Here is an 18,079-nt window from a genome sequence, read left to right as displayed (position 1 = left end):
CTGTCTTTAAATACAAATACTATTTAGTACTACTACTAAATAAGTTTAAGTAAATTATGTGTGTTTTTTTAAACAATTCGTTTAATTACCTAAAATCTAGTTCATGATAAATTAGTGATGATTCCATGTCTTAAAGAACTTTAATAATTATTTTTGGAGATTATTCAATTAAAAACTCATATTTATGTTTGCGAGAAAAAAATAGGTTTCACCTTTAAACTTACGGCTTTTTTAAGGGGGAAAATCATCCAATGACTTCTCCCGCCTTGGGCGAGGCGAGAGTTAGTGTCAAACTCTTACTGACTAAAAACTACCCCGTTTCTTCTCCTGCTTTTCGAGCTGGAGTCCCGGGAAATCCGCTAGGCAATCCGCAGTACCGAAAGGTACATAGTACATAGAAAACCAAAATCGAAATTAAAGTTTGATACCTAATGAATAATGAACAAGTTAAAGGTTAATAGGTATTTCGTAGTTAAACAATGTAGTATTCATTAAAAAATATAAACAAAGTCAATCTTATTAAGGTACATTTTTACTGATATTGTTTACTTAGAAAAAAAATCTGAAAATAATACCCTAAGGCAATAAAACAGCAGGTGGCCAATTAAAAGGAACTCATTATTCAACCAACAAGCCCTTTATTGTTTTAGTTTTAATTTTCAACCCGGGGTGCCTTTGTTCCAACGCCAGCATATCAAAGTACACCTTTCTTCAATTTTGAACTTTATTTTTCTGTTATAAAGTCGACAATCCAACGATGAAATTGAGAGAATGGTGTAGGTTGACCTGCTGTCTGTACCTAGATCATCCATCTTATTATTTTTCGGTAAGGGATTTCTTGTTAAAAAACAATTATGTCGTGTTTTAGGGATGAAATGAAAAAAGTAGATTTCTTACATGAACAATAATTAAACGTTATGTATTTTTTGAGCTATATTATATTTATAGTATAAAATGAAAGCAAAGAAATAAAAATATGTAGCATGTTTTTTTTTAATTTTTCTTTTTAAAAAACGTTGTCCCATGCTAGGATTTTCTCCGGTATCGTGGGTGCGTAATGTACACACATACAAGTTCACATATTATACACATGCACATGACATCTAGACCCGAAACAACAATTTGTGGATCACCCAAAAAGTTGCGCCGTGCAAGAATCGAACCCGCTGCACGTCACCCAGCCACCGCACCAACCGATAAAATACAATACATTTCAAATTAATCGATAAACCTGCTATTTTTCTTTGTCACATCACTATGCGTCAACTTCTAGCTGCACTTTAGACATAATAACTCGATACTATAATGGAAATGTTATACGCTCGACTATTACAGGCAAAAGTTATTGGAGATGTAATTCAAGCCGCATGTTACACCTTGAGAATTAATATGACACACATCTAGATGGTTTTCAGCAATTAATGGGTGACATTAAAGTAAACATTAAGTTTATGAACTTATTACAAGTTCAGTAGATAAACACAAAATGTCATTTGGGACTAATATGGAGTCTGAAAGCCCACCAATTACATGAGACTTATAACACAATTCGTGAAAAGTGGATTTACATTGTATATCGGCATTACGGGCCATTACGGGCTCTGCCTATTCCTTCGGGGATAAAGGCAGTTGCAGTGAATACGTAAATTAGTCAGACGAAATTTTGATTAATGATTAGCATAAAGTACGACTTATGAAATTAAAAAAAAAATGTTAGGAAAAAGCATGCTATTTCCTAATTTTTTTTAACAATTTCTTCTTTACTTGTATTGCAGTATTTTATAATTTTATGATTACTACTTGACTATGTTACTAGTTGGAGCAGAGTGGGTCCATAAAAGTCCTCCATCGCGATCAGGATAAAAAAATAGAAGTCTATGGCAATCTATATAAAAATTATTAAAAGTAATAATTATTACTGACCCCTTTTTCTACTTGGAACACAACACCTTTGGAACACAAAACCTATATGATTCTACATCAACCTATTAGACTAACTTGGAACCACACATTTTTCACGCTAAGCCCGTGTTTACAAGATACCTCTTGCTAGAAAAACAGAAAAGTTTGGTGCATTTTCGTTGTGAATCAAAACTCACATACGTTACTTTAATACTAAAACGTGTGACCACATTTCGAGATACGAAAATAAGTCATTTTACACCCGACGATTTTAGTGTCGTGTCGGACTGAAAAGCCTGATGCTGAAATTCGTCGTCACGCCTTTTATCCCCGAAGGGGTAGGCAGAGATGCACATTACGGCACCTAATGCCACTGTACAATATATGTATACTCACTTTTCACTATTTGTGTTAATGTAATAGAGGTAAGTCTATTCCCACCAGACAAAATTCCAGACTCCGTGCTGAAATAAAAAAAACGAAACATCGACAAATAGTATTTACATTTGCAATAACTTGATCAATGAGATAGTCAAAATTCATAAAACAAATTTATTTGATACAAATATTAGGCACCTATATTAGAGTCAATTTAATTAAAACTATCTAGTAGTTATTAACGTGTCTGAACGGAGTTTTCAGTTGATAAATATGGAAATTAAACTATGACATATTAAGCGTTTCGTCTGACTGGTATAACTCTACGCCTTGTTGACAAAAATCGTATCGGTACCTATAAAACTGACTCACACAACAAACCCAAAAGTGCGGAAAATGGAAAGAGCCCCGATAAATAAAACTACTAACCAAAGCTAATTGGAAAACCGACATATAAATCAAGAGCCACTTCGGGTCCCGGTGCCAAAGCACAAAAACACAAAAACAATTGTCAGTAGAAATATTGATGGCGTTGCTTGCCAAACGCTTAGAATTTTGAATTAAAATTTCTAGAACTCTAAAATGTATATCCTAGAAATGTCTTAGAATAGATTCACGTAATTTATTAGGCTTTTCATATCTGAGTGGAATAGTAATTTCATTACGACCTTGCTTTCAGATTTTGTTTAGAGTTTTCCAATATTTATTTTTAGTCGCAAAATCTTTCTGTTTTTCTTAAATTGATAATACTAATACTAATCTGTACTGTGTAGGTGTAATAATGTATTGATCGGTACGGCAGTCGTGTAATCAACTTTGATTGATCGTCTCAAGTAACACTTAATATGTTTATCTGCCTCGTTGGTCGAGGGGTCATAAGTAAAACTGCAGGGAAGAGGTCAGTCTCGGGTTCGATTCCCGGGTCGGGCAAAGTACTACTGGGCTTTTATCGGATTTTTGTAAATTTTTCGGTCTGTCTGAAATCGTGTGGCAATAGGCTCACCCCCTATTTATTACATGGGACTTATAAAATAAATGGTAAAAAGTAGCTGTACATTTTACAGTGGCATTACGTTCCGTGAGGGCCCTCTGTCTACCCATTCTGGAATAAAAAAAGGCATGACGTTACATAGTCATTGGTCTAGGCCAAAACCTTCATTCTATTTTATATCACCAAAATTAATCTCCATTAACAAACAAAACCTAGTGTAATTGTCGAAAACATTAACACAGTAATTAAAGCATATACCGGACAAAAGCTTGCCCCATATCGGAGCTATAAATAAATAAATTAGCTGGACCATTTGCGGGGCACGCTTGGTTGACCACGAAGTTACACTTAGAGCTCGCTCGGGGTGAATATATAGGAAAGTTAGGGGGCATACATTGTATAATAATAAGTGGATATAAGACGAAGTAAGTGGAGGAGCAGATATTTTTTTAATATCAGCATTTGTAAATGCAATACGGCAAGACATGGCTTCTTTTAGTCCCCAAAGCAAAGAAAGACATTCATTCTCACACAAAAAAACAAGGGTAAAGAGTATTGTAACTACTATGGTACTGATATGATTACATGGTGTCCCAAACCTGTGCCAAAATCGACACCAGTTTACCAATGATCAGCTGTGGACTACCTAGCGGGCTCCAGCTCGAAAAGCAGGAGTAGGAACGAGGTGGTTTTTAGTCAGTAAGAGTCTTACACTTGGAAGAAGACAATGAATGATGTTCCTCCCTCAAAAAAAAAACAAGAAAAAAACGTTCTAGGCTGCTATATATTATACAAGACGCTTCCGCGCGGTTTCACCCGCCCTGCTTGGCTCCTATTGGTCATAGCGTGATGTTTTTATAGCCTATAGTCTTCCACGAAAAATTCCCTATTCAACACAAAAATAATTATTCAAATCGGACCAGTAGTTCTGGAGATTAGCGCGTTCAAACAAACAAACAATCAAACAAACAAACTTTTCAGCTTTATAATATTAGTATAGATATGAGTAGTTTGAGTACTACATAAGATAAGTAGCCTAGAACTATATGACGGGGTTATTATAATTATATTTTAATTTTTTGGGATTACTGACCATTTGTAATAAAAAAACCTTATAAGTAGATTAATTTTCTTAGAAAATCGTACATATTCGTACATTCCTACGTACATATTACTGAAAACGTGAAATATTAATAACTTTGCACGTGCGAAGAATTCTAGAAACATAATAACATATGTGTGACTTATTACATTAATTACCAAGACAGTATTAATTAGTATACTCATTTAAATATTTATATTGCAAATTATGATCGAATCATTATCGTCTGATGTTATATTTTAAAACGCAATATATATGTTAATTATAATTATGTAAATAAAGAAAACATTAAATATCAATGTATGTATTTTAGCCAAAAATACATATTTACAAGGTCAGAACTTTTTGGTTAAATGGCTATTAAGTATGGCTGTCAAATGCAAGATGTGGAGTTCGATTCTTTTTTTTTTTTTTTGAGGGGGAAAATCATCCAATGTCTTCTCCCGCCCTGGGTGAGGCGAGAGGGAGTATCAGACTCTTACTGACTAAAAACGACCCCGTTCCTTCTCCTGCTTTTCGCGCCGGAGCCCCGGTAAACCCGCTAGGTAGTCCATAGCTCCGGTGAGTTTGATTCCTAATTATTTAAAAGTTGACACTTTTTAACTTACTGTGACCAGTGAGTTAAAGAGAGCTGAAATTTGGACTGTGTTTGGGGGTGTCGGGTAATAATAAGTGTTGATTTTGAAAATTTTCTCCCCGAAAAGGGGAGGGGAATTGAAATGTTTACTAAACTTTTCTTTTTTTTTTATTACTGAACCGAATTAAATGATATTGGGTGTAGTTATAGTCTTATATTCTAGGTCTTACAGACCCGGAAAATAACATAGTTTTTATCGCTTAAACCTAATGGGAACGGGTACTGTACGCGTGTAACCCCTGTGGGAATGTTTATTATTTGACCTCCACGGAAATAAACTAAATTCAACTGAGCTACTGAATCGATTTTACTACAGCCGTAGAATATAACTGGGAAAAAGCATGTAATTCAAAAAGCCATATTGTACCAGTAGTCATTATTAGATGCGGATAAAGTCACTGAAAAACACTAGTTATTTACAAAATTGCTAATAGATAGATAACGTCGGCCCATTTAACATAAAAAAAATAATAGGATTATTTATAGATATACGTAATGCACATTTAGAATGATCATCGGTGTGACACATCAAAAGCCATTGCTGAGTAAACAAAGTAATTGTGAATTAATTTAGCAGACATTAGCATAGCCAATTAATTGAAAAACGATACATTTTAATGAGCACTTGTACAAATATTTCCTCAGATGTATCGTTTAGTACAATTTTGGTATAAAAACTGAGACATGATGGTTAATCGATATCTTCAGGTCGAGTTGTGACAGGACATCACAAGTAAGTAACCAACTTTTCTAGAATAATATACTTTTATTATTTTTATTTGTCTATTTGATTTGCCTTTGGGTTTAAATATCCTTAGGGCATCCTATTGATTTTCTGTTCCTCTAATAATATCTTTCGATCGATTAATTTCCATCCAAAACAGTCGTTCATGTCCATGAAATGCGCCAACTTCAGTGTTCTGGTGTTTTCATGGTTATATCTATTGTAGATCCTGGTTTACAGGAGTTGTCGTGATTTTGGGAGGTTGTGGCGGGTTTTTCCCATCCTTAGGGCATGGAGGCAAATAGCCTTGAATTGTAATCTATGTTTTTAACCACAATGTAAAAACTCGGGTTTAATCAAAGGTTTTACAACTCTTCGGTATTTTTCCATGATTTCCACCAATCCCTAATGTATACATATAACAAAGAACTTTCATACTATAAACACAAAGTTCTAATTACAATTTTTATATAAATTGCATAAAATACAATAAGTACTATATTAAGATGGATTGATCCTGGGGAGGTTGTTCAAATATTATTAAAATTTCGCTTTTGAAATTCTAAGTGTGTGTTTGGATATTTTTAATATAATCATATGTACCTTTCCCAATATAATTATAAGTACCTTATATTCAATAGTCTGTTCCTATGCTACAGCATTTGTAGCTAATTCCCTATCTATATTTTCGATTGCTTCAGATGGTTTAAAACTTTCTTTTGTTTCAGTCATGAGTGACGCCGCAGCGACCACTTTATCTACCATATCAGCAGTGCAGTCAGCACTGACTGTATTATCTGCTTTGCAGTTAACAGCTTTCCGCTACCCATCTGATTGTTCCCTGACCAGTAAGTAACCACCATTTATTTCTAATTTTTACATAAGGTCAAAGGACCGTGTTTGTTTTATTAAATGGTTTAACTAGCTTTTTTATCAAATGAACATAAAAATGTGATTGCATTTTACAAGATACAAAGACCAAATTTTTCTCAAGTGTAACTAATATTTGGGAATTTTGGTTTCGCCATTTTTAAAGAATTTTTAATTCTGAAACTGTTACTCGTGACGACCGCTTTCAGGAAAGTTAAAATGTCTGTCTATTATAGTATACTAGTAAACTAGGATATCCTGTCGTGCCTACCTCTTTGCGGAACCGAAAATAATATTTGTTTATTTTCTTCCAGATGCTTCTTCTTATGACTATATTGTTGTTGGTGGTGGCAGCGCTGGATCAGCACTCGCCTATCGTCTCTCAGCTAGTACCAGCCACAAAGTCCTCTTAATCGAAGAAGGGTCGTACCCACCTTTTGAGACTGAAGTAAGTTTGTTCTTATATTATTTATCATCCAAGTTGTAAAATAACTGTAGTACAATGATACCCAAACTTTCAACAAATATTACTTAAGTCTTATTTCTGTTTTTACAGATTCCGCTACTATTCACACCGATACCAAAAACCTCTGTTGACTACGATACATCCTCTGTAAATGATGGGTACACTGCCCAGAATCTGCAAGACCAAATTATTAGTCTAACTCAAGGGAAAATGCTCGGTGGCGGCAGTAGCCTCAACCATATGATACACGTACAAGGAGATCCTCATGATTACAATCAGTGGGCTTCCATTCTAGGAGACGATTCCTGGAACTATGAAAATGTTCTGCAATACTTCAAGAAATTAGAAAATTTGACTGACGTAGATTTGCTTGCAACAGCCTACGCTGATCTCCATGGTACTGATGGTATGATAAAAATTGCAAGAGAACCATCAGCTACATCTGCTAAATACTTAAAAGCTTTTGCAGAGCTTGGAGTCCCAACTGTTGACGATACGACATCTCGTACTTCATCAATTGGTGCCACCGATCCCTTGTACGCTATTGGTGACAATTTAAGACAGAGTAACGCCCTTGCTTACTTGGCTCGTGCTAAGTCTTTTGACAATCTATGTGTTGCCCTATCTACCAAAGTACAAAAGATTTTGTTCGATGGTACCACTGCTACTGGTGTTCAAGTTAATACATCTAAAGGAGAATCTCTCGTATTGTATGCAAAGAAAGAAGTGATTGTATCTGCTGGTGCGATACACTCTCCTCAGTTGTTGATGTTATCCGGTATTGGACCTAAATCGCATCTGGAATCCTTTGGCATTCCAGTAGTAGCTGATTTACCTGTAGGTCAGAACCTAATGGACCATCCATCAGCCGTACTCTTGATCCAAATGGAAGCTAGCACTGATCCTACTCCAGCAGCCAACCCATACATATTCCCAGTACCCACAACTACTTTCTATGCTGCTGTTGATTCGTCTCAGACTTATCCAGATTATCAGACTATTAATCTTGTTTTCCCTCACGACTCCGGCGCCATGATGCAACTTTGCACTAACGTTTTTAAATACTCCAACGATATATGCAACAAATTTTACGAAGCTAATGTGGGTAGATCTGTCCTATTCGTAGTGCATAACTTGATGATGCCAAACTCACGTGGTAATGTAAGTCTTGCTAGTGCTGATATTTCTGTGGAGCCATTAGTATACACTGGTACATACAGCGACTGTAGTGATTTGGACTTGATGGTCGAATGCTTGGAAGACTTTGCAGGAGTACTAAATACAACATACTTTAGAAGTGTTGATGCGACGCTTGTTGATACTGGACTTTGCACTGGCAAAACGGGTACGGAGTTCTGGAAATGTTACGCCTTGGGAATGTCAGCTACTATGTGGCATTATGCTGGTACCTGTGCCATGGGATCCGTTGTAGACACCACACTCAAAGTGAAGGGCATTAATGGCTTGCGAGTAGTAGATGCTAGTGTTATGCCTACTGAAGTCAGTGGTAATATCAATGCTGCAGTCACAATGATTGCTGAGAAAGCTGCCGCTCATATTCTCGCTGATAATTAGGTCACAAGAGTTTCCATACTTCAGGTACTAAGTGTCATATTCATAGTCATATTTAGTTTGGATTTGTTACTATTCATTTCATAATAAGAGTAATGACTATTATTGTGATATTTTCTACCTAATAACTGAAGTTATCTATTACTTTTGTAAGCAATAAACGACTATATCTGATAACTACTGTATTTATTTTCTGAACTTCAATAAACCTTTTGTAAAATGTGTTAAAAACTAAAATAATTATTGCAAAAACTAGCCTAAACTATATGGAGCTAGTGCTGTTTAGAGACACAAGTTTCTGTCAGTATTTAAACATCACCGTATAAGATCTTATGACACTAGTGGGAGCACATAGGTTATATTCTTAACCATAAAATGCTCTTGAGGTCTCCAGTTACACATTATAAAGAGTTTAAAACGACTATTTAATGTACACTAAACTTTTTAGCTTTTATCACACCTTTGAGCAAAATTTTGGGTAGCCGACAATATAATTTTGCAGAGTAACTGTAAAAGTTCTCTATGAAATAAAATAGTATAGTTTATAAATAACTTTGACTCAAAACATTTATCTGTTTATCTATCGTCATTATTATTTTTTATTAAAAAGAACATTGACTTTCTACATTAGTTTAGCATTTCCTAGAACGTCAACTTTATCATATTATGTATTTCAAGTAAATATAAAATTTGTAAAAAAATCAACTCCCATGTAACTAAATGCATTCGTAATTACTACAGTCACATTTGTGGAACGTTTTCTTTGACAATTCTGGAACTTATAATAATTATCATTAGAACTTAAAACGGGATATTTACCATGTTTATTCATTTGTCATATCATCATCATCATCAGCCGAGAGACGTCCACTGCTGAACAAAGGCCTCCCCCTTGGTCCTCCACGTAGAACGACAAGCCGCCACCTGCATCCACTGGCTCCCCGCCACTCTGACGATGTCGTCGGTCCACCTAGTGGGAGGTCTGCCCACGCTGCGTCTTCCGGTCCGCGGTCGCCACTCAGTCACCTTCCTGGCCCAGCGGCCATCAGTCCTCCGAGCGACGTGGCCTGCCCATTGCCACTTTGTAGCCTGCGGATATTACGTGAGAGCTATGTCTGTAACTCTTGTTCTTTGGCGAATTTCCATATTTCGGATTTTGTCGCGCAACAGATACGGTCCGAGCATAGGCATCTACCACCTGCGCTGGGCGACTCTGAGCCTTTCTAAAAGGCCAGCAGTTAACCTACCATGTCTGCGGGTACCGTACGTCATCACTGGCAACACACACTGGTTGTACATCCTGGTCTTCAGACACTGCGGGATTTTTGACGAGAAGACTTCATGCAACTTCCCAAATGCTGCCCATCCGAGTTGGATTCTTCGAGCGACCTCTTCTCGAAGTTGGACCTACCTAGCTGGATGATCTGACCCAGGTATGTGTAGTGGTCTACAACTTCGAGTATATCGTTCCCAACGACAACCGGTATAGGTGCAACATGGACATTTGACATGATTTTCGTCTTGTCCATGTTCATTTTAAGGCCCACCTGTTGGGAAACGGTATTGAGGTCGCTGAGCATGGTGTTCAGCTCTTCCAGCGACTCTGCCATTACGACTATGTCATCGGCGAAACGGAGATGAGTGATGTATTCGCCATTAATGTTGATGCCGCGTCCGCTCCAGTCCAAGAGCTTAAAACACGTCCTCCAGTGCGTTCGTGAACAGTTTCGGAGATATAACGTCTCCCTGTCTCACGCCCTTCCGCAACTGGATTGGCCTCGTAGTCTCTTCCTGGAGTCGGATGCGCATGGTGGCGTTGTTATACAAACACTTCAAAACCTCGATGTATCTATAGTCGATGTGGCACCGCTGGAGAGACTGCAGCACCGCCCAGGTTTCGATTGAATCGAAGGCTTTACATACGTCCACAAACGCCATAGCATCAGTTTGCAAGTTATAAATCCTCAAGGTCTTCTGTATAATCTGCCAAGCAGCGTATGAATGTGGTCTATGGTACTGAAACCTTTTCGGAATCCGGCTTGTTCGGGAGGCTGGAAGTCATCAAGCCTGCGTTCGAGACGGTTCGTGATGACCCTCGAAAACAGCTTATATTCATTTGTGAGTTTCCGATATTTTGGTAGGTACTGTTGCAAGCGCTATGAACGCGAATGAACTTTAATAATCATGGCAAATATCCCATTCCAAGTTCTAATGATATTACTAGTGACCATGTCAGTTTAAGAACAACGCAACAGAGTATACATCAGTTTGTTATTATAAATTCAAGGGTAAAATCTGTCAAGCAGGAAACACCGTCATTAACTCCCAGCGAAGACAGTTTCAACTCCTCCCGGTTCGAGATGAGGAACAGTGGCAGGATTTACGTATTTCCGGTTGACCGTTCCGCGGAGATTTTATCGCAATGCTTTAGAGGGTCTGACATACAAGCGCTTGGAATGAACAACAATGAAATAGGGATGATGACGGGGCCATATCCTAAAATATTTGTTTCCGTTAGAAAATATTATAAAATACGTATCTAATATTTTAAAATATTCTACAAGACGGACATTAAGATAAAAATTAGTTACCTTATTATGCCTTTGACTGCATTTTTGTTGCCTAAACTATGAACTAAAATGATGTAATTAGATATATACTTTTATTTTATAAAACGTCTAACAAAGTGATCTTGATTAGTAAATACCACAGAAGGTGTAACCGAATATTAAAGTATTAAAAAAATTAACACACAATTCTCACCAACAAAATTGTTTAATTTAATTTTAGACAGTATTTTCAGAGTATTAAAGACTTTTTTATTAGTGCCAGCTCACGTCCGGGATCTGCAAAATCCTCCTGACTTATGTTTTTAGATTTTCATTGTTACAATCTTCGCCTTTAATTACCAGTATTGTAATAAAAAAAAAAAAACAATATTTGACTTTGATTGTTTTATAATGAAACGTAAATAATAATAGTTTTGATATTAAAAGATAAGATTTTCCAAAAACATTCATTTCATAAAAAATATGAATTTTATTATAACTTTCGTGAGACATACTAAATTAATTATTATGCTATCGGCTTACTCATGTAACAATTTAACGAGGGACTCGACTAGTTTCAAGCAATGCTAGAGGCTCATATTAATGAGCAGCATTTCGCGACACACGATGTGGCGATTCTGCATAAACAGAAAATATTCTGTTTTAGTAGTTATAATATTTACGTAAAAACCAACTAAAACTTATCGTAATTCCTAATTTCAATCATAAGTTCAGAATCAGACTTTACAACAACATACTACAGAACTGAGAGTTAAAAATCAACCGACTCGTTATTAGTTAGGACTCGCAACAAAAAACATAACAATTTCTTTTCGAATCTTGAACAACTCTGCGTCAGAACCACCTCATACAGAGTGAAGGAAAACTTTTAACAATCTCGCAACGAATGTTCACGAAACATACAGGCATTAGAGGACCTAGTACAACTTAGTTTTACATTTAACGAGTTCCTAACGTTACCGCGTTCAGCTCTCTGATTGGCTGGTTCATTGGAGCTGGCTAATCAGAGCGCAAAGCGCCATATTATACGTATCGATCACGTTAAATGTAAAATGAGCTTGTACTAGGCCCTCATGCAACTGTTACTAGTTTGTTCGTTGATAACTATGTCAACGTTACAACTTGCTCTGAGAAACTATCTCATGGTTAAAGTTTAGGAATAATTTTGTTTAAAAATACAACTTGGGTGTTTTCAAGGCCCGAGTGAAGATGTTGCTCATTGGTAGGCGTGCTACATTGTTGGCCACATCATCGCTTATCGCCAGGCGAGATGGTGGTTCACCCTCCTATTAATTAAAATAAATAACTGAAAAAAGTTATGTTTCGATAATTTTAACTTCAGAAATTGGATGATTCTTAAGTCTTGCTTTTTAATAGTATGAAGTATTTATCCTATTAATGAAATACAAAGGGGAGAAGCATAAAATGACTATCTTACTTTGTCCACTTTCCACCTTGTACAATGCACAGTATACTGAACTGATTGATGGCAATTTCATTTTCTAGTCGTTACGGAGGAAAGTGATTAATTTTCTTTAATGTTCGTTGTCCAGAGAATAATTTAACAAAAACAGTTATGACATTATTCCTAATATTACCTTGAATTTGAATTGGTTTCTCATGAATTTTCTAGTAAATAGATTTTTATATTTCTGACATATTTTGTTAATTTTCTGTTATATAATTTAAACTAAAATTTTTAACTCTTGGTAAAATATAGATGAACTCGCAATGTAACTAAACACTACATCATATTTTATAACCCACATTAGCAAATAAACTCTCTTTATCTTTAATTTTGAAAGTATTCAAACTTCAAAATATAAAATGCAATTAAAAAGCTAAAAAATATTTGCAAACACATAACATTTTACCGCTGCAAAATTCAACATAATAGCTTTAAAAAACTTTACTATCCAGAAGGCTATTAACTGTTTTGAAAAAACGAGCACTAGCACCCGCTTAGTGGCTAGTACAGGAACAAGAAAAAAAATTCGTTTACCCATCCCATAACAGAGTTAATGGCTGCTCTCACCCAACGGTTTTGCAAATGGTACAAAGTATAGGAGGCAGCTACGGAGTAGTAAAATAACATTTACATACATAACTTTACATTTGTTGTATTATCTTTACGAAGAAGGTTATATTATAACAATTTTTTGCCCGCGTTGAGAAGTATTATTATTAATGGAATTTGTCAAAATCCTTATGGTGTTAAACGTTGCCCCACTCTATGATTTTCTCGTGTGTCGTGTGTACGTTTACTAACAAGTTCGCATACATATAACACCTGAAAAAACAACTTGTGGATCGTACAAAGAATTGTTCCGTGAGAGAATCGAATCTGCTGCACAGCAGCTGGTTACCCAGCTACTTCGCCAACCGATATTAGATATGTGTATCTCTAATATCGGTTGTTATGTGTTCATAACACTGACTTTTAGCTTAATTTAACGACTTATTATATAATTTCACGTAGATAAGTCAAAGTATATTATAGTAAGCTGTGACAATCTCTAGCTCTGTCATGACGCTGGCGACAACTGGACCAAGGACATTACTTCTTTGTTTTTTTATGGTATAACCCGGTAAACGAGTAGACGTATAACCTGATGTAAGCAATCATTGCCGCCCATGGACCGCCGCCCATGGACCGCCGCCCATGGACAGGTGGAAACCCGCAACAACGGAGGCATTACAAGTGCCTTGCTGGCGTTTTGGGGATTAGCAATTTAAGGGTTGTTGGGGAACCGAGGATTGTACCGCCATCTTCTATACCTTGCACCATACTCCCTGTATAACTTCCAGTTAACTTGACTATACAGTTTAACTACGACTGCAGCAGTCGCCCTTTGGATTTGTAATTAACACGAGAAAAGTTAATAAGCGATGATTAAATCTTACGCGTCTTTCACTGAACGCTTGAAAACTATGCATATTTAAATTAATGAACTTTGTTTGTTAATCAAAAACTATCTTTTTTTTTAGGTAATATGGTTTTGTTTTGTGTAAAACTTACAGTAAGGGTTGTAGTTAGTTATTTTTATAATTAGACCTGCGTTTTATATGGGGATCTAATTTATGAGTACGACATGAATATGAGATTTGTAGCAATTGGAGTTACAGTCTCTGGCTTCCCCTATGGGAGACAGGGACGGGTGAGGTTATGTATGTATGAAATGGGCATGAATATACATACTGTGGGTTTTATGTGGGACAGGAGGTAAATGAGCAGATAGATTACGTGATGGTAAGCGATCGGCGCCACCCGGCCCTCGCCCTTGGACACCCGCATTACCAGAGGAGAAACAGGGGCTTTGCCAGCCTTTTAAAAAGGAATTAGTTATTTTCTTCAAGATCCTATCATGTTTATAATATCATTTTAATATAATGTGTTTACGTGTCTTTCTATCTAGCCATTTGCTATTATTAAAAAACATAACAGTTATAAACCAAAAAGGGCTCAGTCATTATTTTCCTTTAATTTTTACACCACAATTATTATACTTTTCATTTCTCCCATAGAAAGCTAAACTTCCATTAAAATCCAATTCATCAGTTATTAATCCATACAATGTCTTATCTTCATCAAACTGCCAGTACATTAGCAATAACTATACGAGGGTCACATTTTTTCAAGGAAATACGCAGGTTCGAGTATTGAACTGCATACCTATGGGTGTGTCTTTGTATTTCTGTTGGCATCTCGCACTATTACACCGTTCTAACCGCAGCTGCGTCTTCGGAGCACTTTATATTATGCGACAAGTTCTTTAGCTGAATTAAAAAAAAAAGGATTAAATAAGTGTAAACCGTATTACAAGGACTTTTTATATAAGTATACATGTATGTTTATGCACGTTTGGATGAACCGATTTTGATACGATTTCCAGCATAGTATTTTTCAGAGTCAAAAGGTTTTATGTATTTAAAACAAATGATCCGGTAAACTTGAAGCTTTTATTTATATCACAGTACGTATAGTTAAACAAGAGTCCTTCTGGTCATATTATATACATATACAAAAAAGCGGCTAATACTTATTTAATCCTTAAGAGTAATCCTTTTTAAAACATAATTCCATTTTTTAGATAATCAATTCGCACATATTACCTACGTGTGTATTAATTTGTTTTTAGTTTGTTACTCTCTACATACATATTACTATTTTGTGATTTATTGAACGAATAATAAAACTGTGTACAATGACTCTTTTTTTCAAAGTCGTTCGATATTTAATCGGAATCGTATCGTTGGGTGTAAAATACAGTCTCATATAAAGGAAGTTTCTTCTCAGAAACTGTTGTGCAAATTAAGTTCCTGAATGTCTAGAGTCCATTATTGTTTTCTTTTATATACTTCTGTTTGGACGATTTGTTGTATTTTTTAAACTAAAATCCCACTAATATTATAAATTTCAAAGTTTGTTTCTTTCGATGTTTGTAGGTTTATACGTAAATCATGCTAAAACTAATGAACAGATTTCGGTGCCATTTGGTATACAGACAGGGTATGAGCTGACTTGTGTGACAGGAACTTCAATTTACAACATACCATTTTATGGTATAAGCCAGTAAATGAGCAGACGGATCACCTGATGGTAAGTAATAGCCGCCGCCAATAGGCACCTAAAACACCAGAATTGTTACAAGTGCGTTGCCGGCCTTTTGAGGTGTAGGAATTTAAGGGTTGTTAGAGAATCGGGTATTGGGAAGGGGTCTCCGGTAACATCACTCGTATAACGCGAGCCTACCTATATACAATACCTACTTGATACCATAAACTTGTTAAGCTATTGACAACAACTAAATAACATAGTGTATGCATATATTACCTTCAGGGTATACTAAGTTACATTGGCGATTGTGTCACAAATTAGTTATTAATTTGATACATGTCTGACCTATTACGAATGTAATATAATTGTGTTATACATTGAAAATTGTCAACTAATACTTGTTTTGAGTATTGTGTTTAGTAATAATTGCGTTTACGTACAGCTATTACGATGCTTTTATCTTTACTCCATGTGGTACAAGACGTCTGATACTGAATGGTTAGATTCCACCGACATAGCGGATCGACACATCACATCAAAAGCTTATAGCTTATAGCTGCAGACCACGGAGAAAATGACAATGCCAGATCCTGCCCCACTAAATTTCATAAATGTACAAGAAAAGTAAATTAATCAAAATTTATGCAATGAAAATAGGACCCTTGGTTACTTAATAATTATTCTGAAAAAGTTGCGGATAAAAAGTAGGAAATAAAAAGAATTTAAAAAACAAAGGCCTATTTTCTGCCTTGGCGACCATCTGAGTTTCTTAGTACACATACACGAGGAAGAAAACGATTTATTCAATAAAAAAAGATTTATTAATGTAACGCACGGATTTTAATATGAATTTGGTTTTAATACATACTGTTAGTTAATTTAATTTTTTTATAATATATATTATAATGAATGCATATCTATTATTATATCGTGTTTGAACGTTAGTGATTAAATGTAACGAAACTCATTGGCTGCGTGCGCTAGTTATCCCAAAAAGTCATTACGATTCGCTCTGTCTGTTCTGTTTACATTGTTGTTTCGTTATGACTATGAATTAAAAGTAGGATTACTAAAGGTGATATTGGTTAACATTCCTGCCTTTCATAACTAAACACGATGTTGTAATAATATAAAGCACTTAATTTAATTATTTCTACCATTATAACTGCAATTAACCTAAACTGGTCTTAACCTAGTGGTATTTTTTCTTAGATTTACATGTCTTAACTTCTAAAGGCTTTTAAAATGTTTTTAGTTATCACTAATAGAGCAGCAATAAAATGCTACATTTGGCATGCCTGTACAATATAGTTTTTTAGTGGGGCAAAGCTCTATAGAGATTCTGGCATTGTCATTTGAACATTAATTACCACACTTGCTCGCCAATCCGCGATTTCATAATTATAATTATCATAGGTTTCCTCACGATGTATCCTTTAGCTTTTGTCGGTGATGTCTTAATAATCTTAGAAAGTACATATAACTTGGAAAAAGTCACATTGGTACTTGCCGTTGGCAGGTTCCAAATCCGCACTCTGATGCATGAGAAAATGGCGTCTAACCTTCGGGCCACTACGATACGCCAGCAGATCAAATCACCTTAATTATTTTTACATTATAATTAATTCTCAAACACGTACTCAACAAAAATATTATAATACATCTTGTTGTCACCTCATCAAACAAACTACGACTAACCACAACTATATAAACTAGATAGAAACTCACATATCCCAAAAGTCTCACGTATTCCATTTATTTCCTAATTAACTCTGTATCCGGGACGATGGATGAATTTACGCCGAGTACCATGTTTCGTTCAACTTGTTTGATTCGACATTAATGTGGACAAACGTGGATGTGGTATACTCTCAAAGGCGAATATGCCAACCAAATGACTGTTCGAATTATGTTCGCAGATTTCTAGTTTGATGTCACGGTCGAGAATTAGGCTTTTGAAATTGTGTGTGGTCGGAATAAGGAGTACCTCTGTGTTTAGATGGCTAGGTAATATGTGGTCAGTTGTTATGACATTTAATTTTAGATGTTTGATGGCTTTTTATTAAAATAGTCAGTTATAGTCGTTGAATGGAATCATTTTAAAATCACTCAAGACAAAATTCTCAAGCATTTTTTATGGCTTAGGGTGAAACTAGTAGACGAGTCACCTGATGTAAGCGATCAGCGCCGTCTATGGACACCCGCAACACTAAAGGAGTCACAGGTGCGTTGCCGGTTTAAAAGAAGTTCACTCATTTTATTGAGCTACTTTTTTGTCCATTTAATTAAATACGCGGGACACCTGATAG

The 18,079-nt window shown here is 35.7% G+C and overlaps 1 protein-coding gene across 2 annotated transcripts; it reads left to right on the top strand.

The window, feature by feature from the left end:
- Positions 1-5,628: 5,628 nt before the first annotated feature.
- On the top strand, positions 5,629-8,819 carry LOC118267801 (ecdysone oxidase-like). Of its 2 annotated transcripts, none has more exons than XM_035581994.2 (4): positions 5,629-5,743; positions 6,463-6,582; positions 6,919-7,052; positions 7,161-8,819. In XM_035581994.2, exons 2-4 carry the CDS (start codon positions 6,465-6,467, stop codon positions 8,643-8,645), a joined length of 1,737 nt encoding a protein of 578 aa, XP_035437887.2. In that variant the 5' UTR covers positions 5,629-5,743; positions 6,463-6,464; the 3' UTR covers positions 8,646-8,819. The 2 variants fall into 2 exon arrangements, with proteins under 2 accessions (XP_035437887.2, XP_050550096.1); XM_050694139.1 differs by having other exon boundaries at positions 5,724-5,747.
- Positions 8,820-18,079: the final 9,260 nt, after the last annotated feature.

The sequence above is a fragment of the Spodoptera frugiperda genome, chromosome 6 (assembly GCF_023101765.2).
Source record: "Spodoptera frugiperda isolate SF20-4 chromosome 6, AGI-APGP_CSIRO_Sfru_2.0, whole genome shotgun sequence".
NCBI lineage: Eukaryota > Metazoa > Arthropoda > Insecta > Lepidoptera > Noctuidae > Spodoptera > Spodoptera frugiperda.
Note: the sequence above shows the minus strand (reverse complement) of the source record. Positions and strands in the feature narration are given on the sequence as shown.

Coding starts and splice junctions, on each gene's coding strand:
- LOC118267801 (XM_035581994.2), top strand. CDS start 6,465: ATGAGTGACGCCGCAGCGACCACTTTATCTACCATATCAGCAGTGCAG. Junction 6,583..6,918: donor ATCTGATTGTTCCCTGACCA/GTAAGTAACCAC, acceptor ATTTTCTTCCAG/ATGCTTCTTCTTATGACTAT. Junction 7,053..7,160: donor ACCCACCTTTTGAGACTGAA/GTAAGTTTGTTC, acceptor CTGTTTTTACAG/ATTCCGCTACTATTCACACC.